This window comes from Chionomys nivalis, chromosome 15, assembly GCF_950005125.1.
Source record: "Chionomys nivalis chromosome 15, mChiNiv1.1, whole genome shotgun sequence".
Lineage (NCBI taxonomy): Eukaryota > Metazoa > Chordata > Mammalia > Rodentia > Cricetidae > Chionomys > Chionomys nivalis.
Window position 1 is genome coordinate 24,841,822 of NC_080100.1, and position 13,859 is coordinate 24,855,680.

Sequence of the window (13,859 nt, forward strand, 5' to 3'; positions counted from 1 at the left end):
GTGTATTTACTTTACACCGCATTGTACGACACAGGAACATTTTCATACAAGTATCTAATGTATGCCAAGTTCATCCCTGCCATATATCAATCTCCTCTACCCCTTCCATTGGCCCTCTCTTTGGTCCCTTGGACAATTTCATCTCTACTTCCATGTCACATGTACACATGTGATTTTATCTATCTACAAATAAAAAGACCACAAAAGAGAAAAGACATGATACTTGTCTTTTTGAGACAAGTTTGATTTGATTAATAAGATAATCTCCAGGAGCATATATTTTCCTGAGCAATGTCACTTTTGTTCTTTCTTTATGACTGAAAAAAAATCACATTTTTGCTAACCATTCTTTGGTTACTGGGCACTGAGGTTGCTTCTGTAACTTAGCTCTTATGAATAGCACTGCAGTAGACATTAGTGTGTGAGCATCCGTGTGACGTGTAGGGTTGGAATCCTTGGGGTTTTCCCAAGGACTTGTACAGTTGGATCCCTAGATTTATTAAGGGATCTCCTTGTTAATTTCCGTAGTGGTTGAACTAGTTCACATTATAACCAGAAAGTTCTAAGAGTTCCTTTTGGTCCATATCCTTGTTAGCATCTGTTGTTATGTGCGGAACACACTTTTTAGGGGCTAAGTTAGAGTGGGGCCTTAAAACCCCACAAGATGGAAATCAGGGGGCATGAAGACTTTAAAGGATGCTCTCAGGGTCCTTGCATAAGCAATCCTCCCCCTTTGAAAAAACGTTATCTGAGCTTTAGAAATCATGAATGTTCACCTAGCCCTTGTAACGTAACCACGCCCTCCCAATGCTAATTGCCAAGCTGACTTTTGATTAACTTCAGGCAGATTGTTCCTGAGCCTTTACAGCTTTGCCGCATGTGTCCTTATTCAGAGAGCAAGTCCAAATCAGCAATGTTAGTAGCATGTGTTAAATGAGTCCAAAGAGAAAAAAAGCTGGATAGAGATTCTGGTTGCAGTTCCTTGAAAAAAGGACTATAACTTGCTGTGGAATCAGCAGGCAATGGTCAGTGTGAGGCCTGGGGACCATGGGGGCTCAGCATTGGTAAATTCCTCTTCTGCTTCCACCTAGGCTGTGTTGAGCTCATCCTTCTCGAGCCTCCTGCCCTCACCATGGGGCTTGCCTTAGGACCTCAGAAACTGCTGAGGACACAAAAGCAGACTTATGTTTATCCACTGCCAGGCAGCCCACAAAGACCAGATGTGTGTGGGGATTTTGACAAAGTCCCCAATTCCATTTGTTAAAAAAAAAAAAAATGGTTTTCCGTAATGCATATTTACAGATTTGGATCTCATTTTTTCTTTCTAGAAAACAAATCAAAATGCAGAGTCTAACCTAACCTGAAAACATTCTGAAGTGAATAGCTCACTCCCTCTCTCTCATTTACAAAGGACATTGCATGCAGGCATGTCCAAAGGAATGTGCAATGCTTTGGTTCTCAGCACCAACCACATTAGTCTCAACTGCTGTCCCAGTAGCATCGGGGAATAGATCCTGCTTATAACCTTGGGTCAGAATGGTTGGTAGACTAGTCACACACTGTAGGAGAATTTAAACCTTCATAGTTACTGTGGTTTGATTACGTACATGAAGATACACAATGGTAGGGTCACCAGTCCCTTCCTAGACATCTAAGGAAACATGTTAAATGCGTTTCTCCAAACTGTATAAATTGCTGTGGGTAGAACCTAGATCAAAAACATTTCTGTTCCACCCCAGGCTGCAGCCCACACACAGGGATTTCAGACGTTTGGGAGAAATAATACAGAGGAATGTTCCCTCAGAAGAACGTCGTGTGCCAGAACATCGAGCTTGGCATGTGCGGAAAGCTCAGTAGACACAGACCCTCCTGTTGACATCACTTATTTCATTTTTAGAATGTCGTGGGTTACAATGAGGGCTGGGTAGGAGATGGGGTCAGCATGATGGGTTGGAGTATCTGTGAACTGTGTGGCTATAGCTATCACATATGGCAAGAAGGACTGGGTTGATGTCTTAATTTTCAGAGACAGCAGAATAAGCAAAGAGGGAGCTGCTAAAGGGAGGGGGCTGCTTTGTGCACTGTCTTGCTTTGGATGACTTTGGTCTTGTAAACATGACGCCTAACAGAGTAGAAGAAATGTCTCATTTATCCATCCACTTATGCCAGATAATTGAGACACAGCGCTCTACAACAGTTCATATTCACAGAAGTTTAAGATCTGTATTTTTCATTTTTTGGTGGGTAAAAACAATCATATGATAATATGTGGATATAAGCAGCAGGCTCCTTAGCCCACCTCCATAGAGTAAGATGTGCGTAAGGTACTCTGTGCTTTGCATGCATAACAGATGGGTTCCACAATAACTCTGGAAGTTGATCGTAATTGTTATGATTTCATATAAGGGTTGCTTATGGATCTGTTAGTATGAGCCATACGCTATTCCAGACACCTGAGACATATCATTGAGGAAAACCAAGGCCTTGCCTTGGTGGTCTTGCATTCCTCTGGGAGGAAAAAGACAAGTAGTGAGCAATAAGCATAATGAATTGTGTATTATGGAGCTCAGAAGGTGACTATACTTCTTTCCAATCTAAGATAAAAAGTGATTAGAAGGTATATCTTTTAACTCTTTAGTCTAAAAAGAAGAAAAAAATGCCATAACCGATGAAATCAAGTAAGTGGGAGTAGTCTAGAGCAATGGGATGGGAGTTCAAGCAAGACAAACTATGAAGGTCGTTGTCCATCATAGCATCCAGGTGGGAAGGCCTACAGTTCATTTTAAAATATAGAGGACCCAGCAGGAAGACATTTTTGAAAACTCAAGGAATAAATAGATGGTATCAGGGAGTGATTCAGAGCTGGCTCTACTTCGCATGGGGCTATAAAAGCCGGCATTGTGTGTGTACACGTGTGTGTGTGTTTGTTTGTATGTGTGTGTATGCGCGCTTTACAACATCATCACTTAGCACATGATAGATACTTTTATATCTCTAAATCCAAATAACTGAATTAACTCCGACGATGATCGTTTACTTCATTTGGTTTCCGGTTACTTTGCTTTGCAGGGATGGCCAATCTGGGAAAATGACGGTGGATGACTATGGAGCCAGAACAGGCAAGTCACCTGGCATGATGAGGCAACTTAACATCAATGGGCCTCTGTATGTGGGTAAGTGACCTTGACCAAAGCTCAATCCGTCAGGGATTTTCCTCGTTAGACCTTTATTTGTTGCCCCTGGGCTGTGTACTCAACAGGGTCAATCAAATACCTGGAAATCAGGAAGCTGTCCAGAGAGTCCATTCTCCCATGTTCTGAACTTCTGACTCACGGCTGAGGAGGCAGGAAGGGACTCACTCACTTTGCCTCTGTGCTCTGAAGTCATCCACCAGGAAAACCATGCTTTTCTTGTTTATAGAATAGGAACTTTCTAAATATAGCCCACATGAGTTCTCTCTAAGGAAGGAGGATCCGGCTCTGTGTCCCCTCTCAGAATAGAATGAGTAGAATTCCTATAAATGGCTAATAATCCACTACACTGACAAAAAAAAAAAAAGATTAATTAATACCCTTTGTGGTTTTTAAGTGAGCTTGGTTGAAAGCTGCCAAGACAGTACCTATGGACATTATATAATATTTCAAAATCTATTGGAGAGCTACTCGGTTTTAAGATTGTCAGTTGAGGCAGAAATCACATCTGAAATCAGCCTTTTTAAGTGTTCAGAGGTGTATCCAATTGGTCAAAATCAAACTAATACTTGTGATGTTCTAGGCAGTTAGAGCTTGACCAGGGGACACTAAAATGGACCATACAGAATCTCCAGCTGGTGACCCCTCATCTTTCCTCATTCTGTCCTCCATCTTGGCCCCCTGCAGGTGGAATGAAGGAAATTGCTCTGCACACGAACAGACAGTACATGCGAGGCCTCGTGGGCTGCATCTCTCACTTCACACTGTCCACGGATTACCACATTTCCCTTGTGGAGGACGCTGTGGACGGGAAAAACATCAACACTTGTGGGGCTAAGTAACACCCGCTGGCCTTGTCCAAGGGACACAGCCTCTATCCGAAACATCCCAGGGGCCCGGAGACCCTGCCTGATGCTGCACAGAGGTCTGGGGATCGGGTGTGCTTCCCGTCACCAAGGACAAAGTACGCCCTGGTGGGAACCGAGGCTGGAGGCCCTGGGTGGCCTTCTCTGCAAATGCTCTGTGGGCCAAACCCAATGGACTGTTGTGGATAAGAAGCACTGGACTTTGTTGTTCGACATATAGAGCCTGTGAGAGATCATACATCAAACCAAGTTCCAGAGACTGTCTGCTGTAGCTCAACAACTATGCTGTGTTAAAGAGAGTGAGAGCAAGACTGAGCGAGGAGAGAGAGAGAGAGAGACCCCACAGAACAGTATTAAAATACTTTTGTCCTTCCCTGACTTATAACACTAGCAGAATGACTGTGTGACCCTGAACTTCATACTTCCAGTCTTGGCCTGTGGATTGTATACATTAACCCCTTCCATTCCTCACTGGCTGACTCAGTGTGCTCTCACTAGTCCATAAGATTAAAGGTTTGGGGGGGGGGAGGAATTAAACAGAGAATCATAATCATACCGTGGACCCATTCCCCAAGCTTACCTCTAATGCAAACATCCTTTTTTTTATGATGCAAACTGAAGAAAACGGGCCCCCAGATTTTGTAGCTGTACTTTTGTATGTGTCTATTTTTATAGCCGCAGACTGTCCACACTTATGGGGTGCTTTTGCAAGTTAAGGTGGGTGACCTTAATTACAGCGCACTTTCCTAATAGCTTTCTTGGAAATGAGATAGGATTTGGGCTGTTTGTAGTGTGGATGAAGTGGTAGAGAGTGATGAGGGTGGGTCGCTGGGGGAGGCGACCACTCTCTCTCAGTGATGGTCCAAGGGTATGAAGAAGATGCTGTCCAAAGTGAAGAGGGTAACAGGAATGTATCGCTGAGGTGGGGTGCTGTCACGCTGTCTTTAAGAGAGGGAAAGTACCTGTAATCAAAGTGAATAAAGGGGATGAGGCAGAACACATTTGTGGAGATCTGACTGGTTTTGCAGAGGCCACACCTACAAAGGCACTCTCTACTGGAGTCCGAGGTTGTGTGGGGTTTGGGATATGCCCGCAGCAGGATCAAGGATCTGGGCTAGGACGGAGAAGGGTGCTTCCTTTTCTGTATCATCAGCTGTGCCCTGTGCTATGCGTGCACATGACTGCGGACAGCTGGCTCCCTGGCGGGTCCCCACGACGGGACCCACTAAGAGAAAGGTGAGATGAACGCTGCCCCCATAAGTGGAAAGCAATACGATCTCACTCCTGAAAGTGCCTATAATTAGTCTCGGGCATGACTCTAGTCTTGTTTATGCAGCATCCACTCAGCAAAGGCTTGAGTTTGGTGCAAAGCACAGCTTTAGGCGTATTAAGACTCCAAAAAGATGGCTAAATAAACCAGAGAGGGTTGCCTTGTATCACAACCTTTTGCCTCTTGTGTTTAGGAGGCTTTAATGGCAAGGATTAATATTAATCACAACAGTTATAGTGATCTTGGCCTCTTGCCCATGTCACCTGGTCACCTGGTGAATGTAGTCCGAAAGAAAAAAAAAGGCATATAGTAGACTATGGGGCTCACTGTCTCCCAGTCACCCCAACACTTTGTCCTGGAGGCTCCTAGGGCCACTCCTTCCTAAGGTAAAATAGAGTTGTTTTTATAGTGCAATGTGAATGAGTGTCCTCTGGGAAAGAGATAATCATTGTGATTTTAACAAAATATACAGCTGACTGGAGGCCAAGGAATTGTCCTGCAGATGAGCTGTTGTTCTACGAGCATTATCCTAGGAAAAGGCAATGACCCAGGACCTTGGGCCTCACAGTGTGTGCTGATTCTGAAGGCCTCTCGGGGTGGGAAGCCGGTGGGGTTAAGGGGCGGTGGCGAGGGTAAGAGGGTAAGAGGGTGATGGAATGCAGGCAGGAAGGGTCCTAAAAGGGCAAGAAAGAGAAGGACTCCAAAGGGTAAGGAGTCTCAGGTCTGAGTACAGGGCAAGAAACAAGACCATGGCTCTCCCGCCCTCTCTGTGGACAAAACCCCGGCCCTGTGGAATAAGTTTCTAGCAGAAATAATCATGAGGCTCATGTCTTCAATCTCTAGTTGAGAGTTTAGCCTGGGCTGGTGGCTAAGCTGCTTTTAATCTCTAAGTGTAGCCATTATCTCTTGCCACAGTAAGGCTTCCTAACTGACCTCCGTGCCCCACCCCCACCCATGATTCACAGTAGTAACTTCCTCCTGTGCCTTGAATGGCCAGCCTGGAGCCTCTAGCAGCTTTGGTCATCTTGACAGGGTGGTTCTTCATGTCTTTGCTGGAGTTCCTCATGAGCAGAATGGCTGGGATGGTAAGGTGACTTGGATCTGCTCTGTGGACCCCACATCTTGCTGGGACCAATTGGCTAGCGTAGACGCGCCTGTCTCGTTGACAGCAGAAGAGAATAGGGACGCTAGAGAGCCGGGCCAGGCCTCTTACTGCCCAGGTTCAGAACTGTGATGTATGGTTCCACCTGCACCCAGTTAACAACAACATATCCAATAAATAGTTTCCCACGCACAGTGGAGAAGGAACTCCTCTTCGTAGTGAAGACCTGAGACTAATACAAGAACATCCACCGTGGATACAAGAAGGGGTACAGCCGGGCGGTGGTGGCGCACGCCTTTAATCCCAGCACTCGGGAGGCAGAGGCAGGCGGATCTCTGTGAGTTCGAGGCCAGCCTGGTCTACAGAGCTAGTTCCAGGACAGGCACCAAAGCTACAGAGAAACCCTGTCTCGAAAAAAAAAAAATAAATAAGAAGGGGTACACATATCAGGACCATTAATGTGCCAATCCACCCTAGCAAATCATGTCATTGAAAGACACGCCGTGGAGGAGAGAGGGTCCCTGATAACTGCTTTTCTATGGAAGCTTTGGGACTGATGACAGTGGAGTTAAGTGAAGTTCTCTGTGACTGGACAGGCTCAATTCAAGCAGCACTGGCCTCTCTCTTCCCCAGTCTTCTGTGCCTCTGTCTTGCTCGACTCTCTACCCTTACTGTTGCCTGATACATGGTAGCTTTGTTTTTCTGAGGAGGGACGTGCAGGGAGTAGGGCCAGAGCCTTGGCTTTTGTGTGGCGGCTGTGGTGAGAGACAGGTTGAGAAGTCTGGCTGGAAGAAAGGTTCAGGGAGGGGTCAGGGAACTGGGGGTCAGTATCCTCTCAGCGAAGGAGGAAGGGCACTATGAAGCATCAGTTCCTGAAAAGCTCCCTCAATCAGAATCTGAGAAAACTCCCCAGAACCTCCCACAGGTTCTAAGCAGGGATAACAGAAGCAGAGTGGAGGCCGATAATATTGTTTTTTCTACTAAACTGGACTTTAACGACCTTGTATATTTTCTCTAGACCCACCTCCAAGATCGCCCTCGGGGAAGTCTGCCGGACTGTCTTTGTCCTTGCACTGCCCCCAGAATCCTGTCAGACGCGTCTGTCACCACTCTGACTGGCTTCCTGCTCGCTGCTACTTTCTTATTTGCCTTTCACTTCCTGATCAGCCCCATTCGGGTCTTGAGCTGCTCCAACACAAACAGGCCCACTAGTTTCCACACACCCAACTGCCCCAGGTCGACAGTAACTGGCCTTTCCTTCCGACTTCCCTCCTCTGCTTTCCGCCACCTCTCCCCTCCTCCCTTCCCCGCCCCTCCGGCCTCTCCAAGTGGGAGAAAGGATCTAGGAGACATGCCCGGAGCTGGCAGGCGGAGCGCTTCCCACTTGGAGGAAATGTTGCATTTTTCACCTTTAACCCAGAAAAAAATATGGTTCTCAGAAAGCTTGTTTTTAGCACCGAGAGCTCCCAAAGGAAGAAGAGGGAGAAGGAGGGGCCTGCAGCCCCTCACAGTGGCCTGACCACCCGCCCTTGCCCCATTAGGAGCTCACCCTGGGAGGGAACTGCCCAGGGGCAGTCTGCAGAACTCCAGCGGTTGAGAATCACACTCACAAGTGTAAAGAGCATAGGTGGACGCGTGGACACGGGGACCTGGACAAAGCATTAGTGACTTCCCCTTCCCTCCTTCCATCCCTGCCTCATCCGTACAGTAGCTGGCCGTGAGATGGAAGTCTGTGAACGCCTGGCCCACCTGTTTCGCTGCCAACAGGAACGTTCTCTGGAAAGTTCACTCTAAGGGAGCCCAGCAGGGAAAGAGAGACACCAGCAGGAATCCAAACCACGAAGACAACAAGTGAAAGATGAGCGCAGCTGAGTCCCGCACTGGGGGTCTCAACCCAGAGATTATCTTCCAACTGCGCTGTAATTGGGCATGCACATAAAACAGACTAAACCAGGAAGGGCCTGATGGAAGCTACCGCCCCACTCACTGGGAGGCCACAAAAGGCTAAGCTTGGAGGTCCCGGAGATGGCAGGGCATTGGTGCCGGTGCCAGGCTGTCCTCTGGAAGCTCTAGATTACAGGTACCTGCATGGGAGCCAGCATATCCAGTCTGACATTGTGCACCAGCTTCTGGCTAAGCACTTTGTGTGATCAGCTTCAACCACGTGTCCAACCAACGCTCTTGCATTTCGTCTTACCAGCTGTGCTCCTCGGAAGGCCAGAGCAGGCAGGCTTATTTGGCTTAGGAAGATGAAAGCTATGTAAAAAGATAGGTGATGGGGCTGGAGAGATGGCTCAGAGGTTAAGAAAACTGATTGTTCTTCCAGAGGTCCTGAGTTCAAGTCCCAGCAACCACATGGTGGCTCACAACCATCTGTAATGAAATCTGGTGCCCTCTTCTGGCCTGCAGGCATACATACAGACAGAACACTGTAAACAAAAATAAATAAATAAATAAATCTTAAAAAAAAAAGACTTAAAAAAAAAGATAGGTAATGTATTGGCCAGTTTCATGTCAACTTGAAACACGCTAGAGTCATTTGGAAAAGGGGAACCTCAGTTGAGAAAATTACCACGCCAGATTGGCCTGTGGTACATTTTTGGGGAAAGAGGGGGTTGATGATTGATGTAGGAGGGCACAGCTTCACTGTAGATGGTGTCACTCCTGGCTTGCTGGTCCTGTGCTCTAAGAAAGCAGGCTTAGTGAGCCATGCAGATCAAGGCCATAAGCAGCACCCTTCACGGCTTCTCCCTTAGTTTCTGCTGCCAGCTTCTGCCCTGAGTTCCTACACTGACTTCCCTGGATACAGAACCACCAGTTCAACAAAGCCTTTCTTTCCCAAGTTGCTTTAGGTCATGGTGTCTGACCGCAGCCATGGGTGAGTCACTATCATAGGTGACTTGTCAGATTTCAGTGCTAGGGCACAACCCTGATACTGATACCTTAAGAGAAGAAACCAAAGTGCTTCCCCATGGTGTCGTTTCGCCGAGAGCAAGTCCTGGGTCAGATTCTCTGCTTCAGAATGCTCCCTGAATCTTTCCTCATCCTGCCTGCCTGTTGTGTGTTCAATATGCACCTGTCTGCAGACTGTTTGTGAATCTGTCCCTGTATCTGCGTCTGTTCTCTTATCTGTGCGTAACTGGAGCTTTTTGGGAACAGGTTACAAAGGAGCATTTTGGGACCTCTTGGGGTTCACGGTTCTGGCAGTATAGAGAGGTTTGAGCAAATGTCCGTTCCTGAGGGTCTCCCAGTCTGTCTGTTGTAGCCCTGCTGAGAGTCAATTCTTTCAGGGCTCTCCTACTGCAGGTGTGGAAACAGCTACTCCAGCTGGTGGGGATTCAGGCCCCTCTCAGGCAGTGAGGACTGTGCTCAATTCTTTTCCCTCTTCTTTTCCTTCACATCTAGAAATAGCCTCCAGAACTCAGGGGAGTTGTTGAAACTATTTCTGGTTAAGCAGTGTGATCCCTGGGCCTCTGCCTCACCCCAGCTTCAAGCGCAAGGCATGACAGCAGGCGACGCCTCTCTGCCTCACCTTTTTTTGTTGCTTTCCCTTGCTGAAACCCCTTTGTCCTAGAAAGTGTGTGGCTCCCAGGAGCGCTAGCTCTTTCCTGGAAAGACAGGGAGGAACATTATGTCTTAGCATTTGGAAGAAGTCTTTGCTATTTGTCTATCTTCTTCCTCTGCTTTGTTTTAAGTCCAAATGGGTTGTCTAAAGGCACAGAAGTTTCCGAAGATGTAGCGTGCCCCGGCCCCGTTGTCCCAGCTGCCCACTTCTAAGTGGGGGGCCAAGCCTGGGGCTGCAGTCTCCTTGGACAGTCTGATACTAAGGGGCTGCAGCTCTGACTTGGCCGTGCGCGAGAGGACTTGGATAGGAATGCCTCTGAGGAGGAAGGCCAGGGAGGCTCAAGGAATTTGCCGTTTATACTCATTTAATAACAAAAGTTAGGGGCACCGGGCCAGAGGATTAGCTGAGGAAAGCCCTGCTAGGAAGTTGGCCGAAGGAAAGCCGAGTCAGAGAAAATGAAGCATTGGATAGAACCGTGGAAGGAGAGCTGGAGGGGATCACAGGGCCCTGCATGATGGCTTCGGTGCCCGTGACAGACAATCCACATTCTAGCTGAACTTGGGCCCGGGGAGGGGGTGGTGTCAGAGGAAACTATGGGAAAGGGGTGTAAAATGGGGGGCACTGCATAGTAGACAATGTGCCCATTCGTTATCCAGGTCATGTTCACACGACCTCAGATGTGAAAGAAGTCTGTGTGACAGTTGGCTCCAGCCTGCTGACCAGGCCTGCGGGGTAAATCCACTTGCCAAGGACAGAAGGCTCACCTGGTGATCTCGTCCTCTCTATCCTGGAAACCAGAGTTCCTGGGAGTTCTTTGGGAAGTCTCAGGTTGTTGAGGGTCAGCAGTCTGCTGGGCCCTCAGTGGCCTTGCTGTCGACCACTCTGGAGATCCTCACCAAAGCAAACTCATTTCATAAACATTTGCAGAAAGCGTCTTCACAAGAAGCTGGCGAAACGATGAAAACAGAACACAAGGCAGCTTCGGGGCAGCAGTTGGTGTAGGAAGTCCTTCTGTGTTTGTGTTGATTTCATTGGTTGAATAAAGAAAACTGCCTTGGCCTAGTTGATAGGGCGAACTCAGGTAGGCAGGGAAGAAAGAACAGAATTCTGGGAGGAAGAAAGCAGAGTCAGAGAGAGCCGCCTGCCATGAAGCTGCCAGGTCAGACATGCTGAATCTTTCCCGGTAAGCCACGGCCTCGTGGTGACATACAGATCATTAGAAATGGGTTGAAGCAAGATGTGAGAGTTAGCCAATAAGAGGCTAGAGCTAATGGGCCAGGCAGCAATCTAATTAAAACAGATCTCCGTGTGATTATTTCGGGCATAAGCTAGCTGGGCGGCAGGATGCAGCCTGCTGCTCCTCTTTTCAACAAGCAGTTTTTTGAGGCCCAGCAGACCCTCTGTGCTCACTGGCCACTTCATCCTTTCGAGGCCAGCAGAGGCCATCTCTTACAGAAGGGTCTCTTCCTTTCTGTAGTATCTCCTTATTTAGCTAGGCACTCGGGGTACCAACGTTTTGTTAGCTTTAAGGCCACTGATTATTAACCTCACCACAAGAATAATGTTTCATCTTACTCATTTTGGGACAAGAATCCTTCAGGCCAGGTCACAAGAATCCCGAGGGCTTCTTGGGAGTCATACCTGCAGATAATTATGTACTTTTACAGACTAAGAATATCCCGCTTACTTGCTCACTTCCCTAAACAATGACTCAAACACTCATAGGATAGGGAAGTTTCATATTCAGAAAGAAAAATCTATTTTAGGACTCCTACTTATAGCTGACAAATCTATTTTCTTTGAGTATAAATGTGTTTCCAATGACTGCATCTCAGGGCGGAACACAGTGGCTTGTGTTGGGACCCCGGAGACCAAGGAAACTGAGTCATTAAGTTGCCCTTTCCAGATGTCGCTCAGCTTTAGCCCATGGATAAGTCTGGTCCCTGGGTCTGTTGGCCACATCTTGGAGGACGTGGCAAATGAGCAGAACTCTGAATTAGATCCAAATCTTCATTAAGTGGTTGGTTGGAAAAGGCCACATTTTATGGCAAAGAGGGTTTGAGAGTTCTCACATGTGCGAGTGGCCACCAGTAGGAAAGTCAAGTGTTATTTCCAACTCTGACCAAACTTAGGTCAAGTATGTTTGACATCCGAGGTCATTCACCGTTTGGTAAGACGATGGGCAATATGGAGAAATCTGTTATATATAACTAGATAATCCATCTATCCTCTCTCTGTTGGCATTTTACACATCCACCAAAGAACAGAGTCTTAAAAATATACTGTTGATAGCCAGGCGGTAGTGGTGCACGCCTTTAATCCCAGCACTGGGGAGGCAGAGGCAGGTGGATCTCTGTGAGTTCGAGGCCAGCCTGGTCTACAGAGTGAGTTCCAGGACAGGCTCCAAAGCTACAGAGAAACCCTGTCTCAAATAAATAAATAAATAAAATACTGTTTAATACACTTTTCAAGGAATATTAAATAAATAAACACAGTTTACAAATAGAACATACAGCATGTTTAAAATGACAAAAAGTTAAATGTTAAAAAAGGGTCAATGATGCGCAAGGTTACACAAACATCTTTTATCTTTCTAATTTTTCTTTAGTATTGATTTATCCAGTCAAGATTTCCCTATAGGTACCACAGGGTACTTCTGGTCCAAGGACAGAAGTTTAATGAGGGTTCTTCCTCTTTCCATGGCTGGAGACTGCGCCAAAGGAAGCGCCCTGTGTAAAATAACCAGGGACTGCACTTGTCCTTTCTCTCTCCTCAAGGCACATTCAAAGATTTGCCAAGCCCCTAAATGTGGCCTGTACTGCACCAAGCTGTGGCTGTTACACATGCCAGCTTCCCGCCCCCCCCCCGTCTGAATTCCAAACAAAGGTGCATGGTGCCAGGGGAAACTGCAGGGGCTGCAGCAAACCAAGGACCGAGGACCTAAGAACAGTGGCAGAAGCTCGCATGACCTGAGGACGTGCAAGCGACACTTGAGGGTGGAAGAAATGACCTGAGCAAACTGGGCTTTGTTGTATGCTGTCAACTTCTGCACTGCGCAGGGGATGTCTAAATATGCAAGCATTTACACCTCTACAGTGATAGCCAGAAAGGGGGTCATGTCAAAAGCGAGCATCTCTCCTGCAGGGAATTCTTGGCTCATAACAGCCTTAACATTCTTGTAATCTGCATGGAGGCCCAGGTTTCAAGATGCCTGGGATGGGAGGGAGTCTGAGCATCCTCCAGTATGGTCCCGGTGACCAGTAGTGAGCTCAGGAACCTGGGTAGGACTGCACAGCTTCACATAATAAACACGGCAACAGCCTTCAGCACAAACTTGAAAGAAAACAGAGAAACCAGGCCCAGCCAATAGCGTCTGTTGGTTCTGGGCGAGTGAGAACTCTTGGTTCACTTCTGATGGGGTGTGCGAGCTGTCTGTAGTGCGAGTGGGCAAGCAGCAGTGAGGGCAAGCCAGCAAGCCGTCTACTCTCAATACTGCTTCCTCGGCCTCCATGCCTGGCTCCATCAGCTCTCTGAGGGGGAGGAAGAGGGAGACAGAGTCCAGTTTATGCCTTCCTCTCAGGCTGCCTGGCACACTGACATATGTCTGCAGTGGTGACAGGCTGGCTGGGGCCGAAAGGGGACAGATGATTTAAATCTGAGCTGGAACGTAAAATGATTTCTCCCTTTCAAGCATTTAGCTACCAGAAAGATGAATGCACTGGGTTCCGTGCATTCCCACATTATTTCCATCTGACAGCTTATCGAAATCATCTTCCAGTGCTTTTTTTATTCCCACAACCTGAGACTGATCTTCTAGGAATAAAAATCATCTTCAATCTAATTTTGGATCAGTTCAAGTCATCTC

At 47.3% G+C, this 13,859-nt stretch overlaps 1 protein-coding gene across 2 annotated transcripts in view; it reads left to right on the forward strand.

The window, feature by feature from the left end:
* Egflam (EGF like, fibronectin type III and laminin G domains) overlaps nt 1-5,007 on the forward strand; it is a 165,288-nt gene extending 160,281 nt beyond the window's left edge. For both annotated transcript variants that reach the window (XM_057789568.1, XM_057789569.1), the window contains 2 exons: nt 3,070-3,173; nt 3,879-5,007. In XM_057789568.1, coding sequence (XP_057645551.1) covers nt 3,070-3,173; nt 3,879-4,033 — 259 coding nt within the window. In that variant the 3' untranslated portion in view covers nt 4,034-5,007. The remainder of the gene's footprint in view (nt 1-3,069; nt 3,174-3,878) is intronic.
* Nucleotides 5,008-13,859: the final 8,852 nt, after the last annotated feature.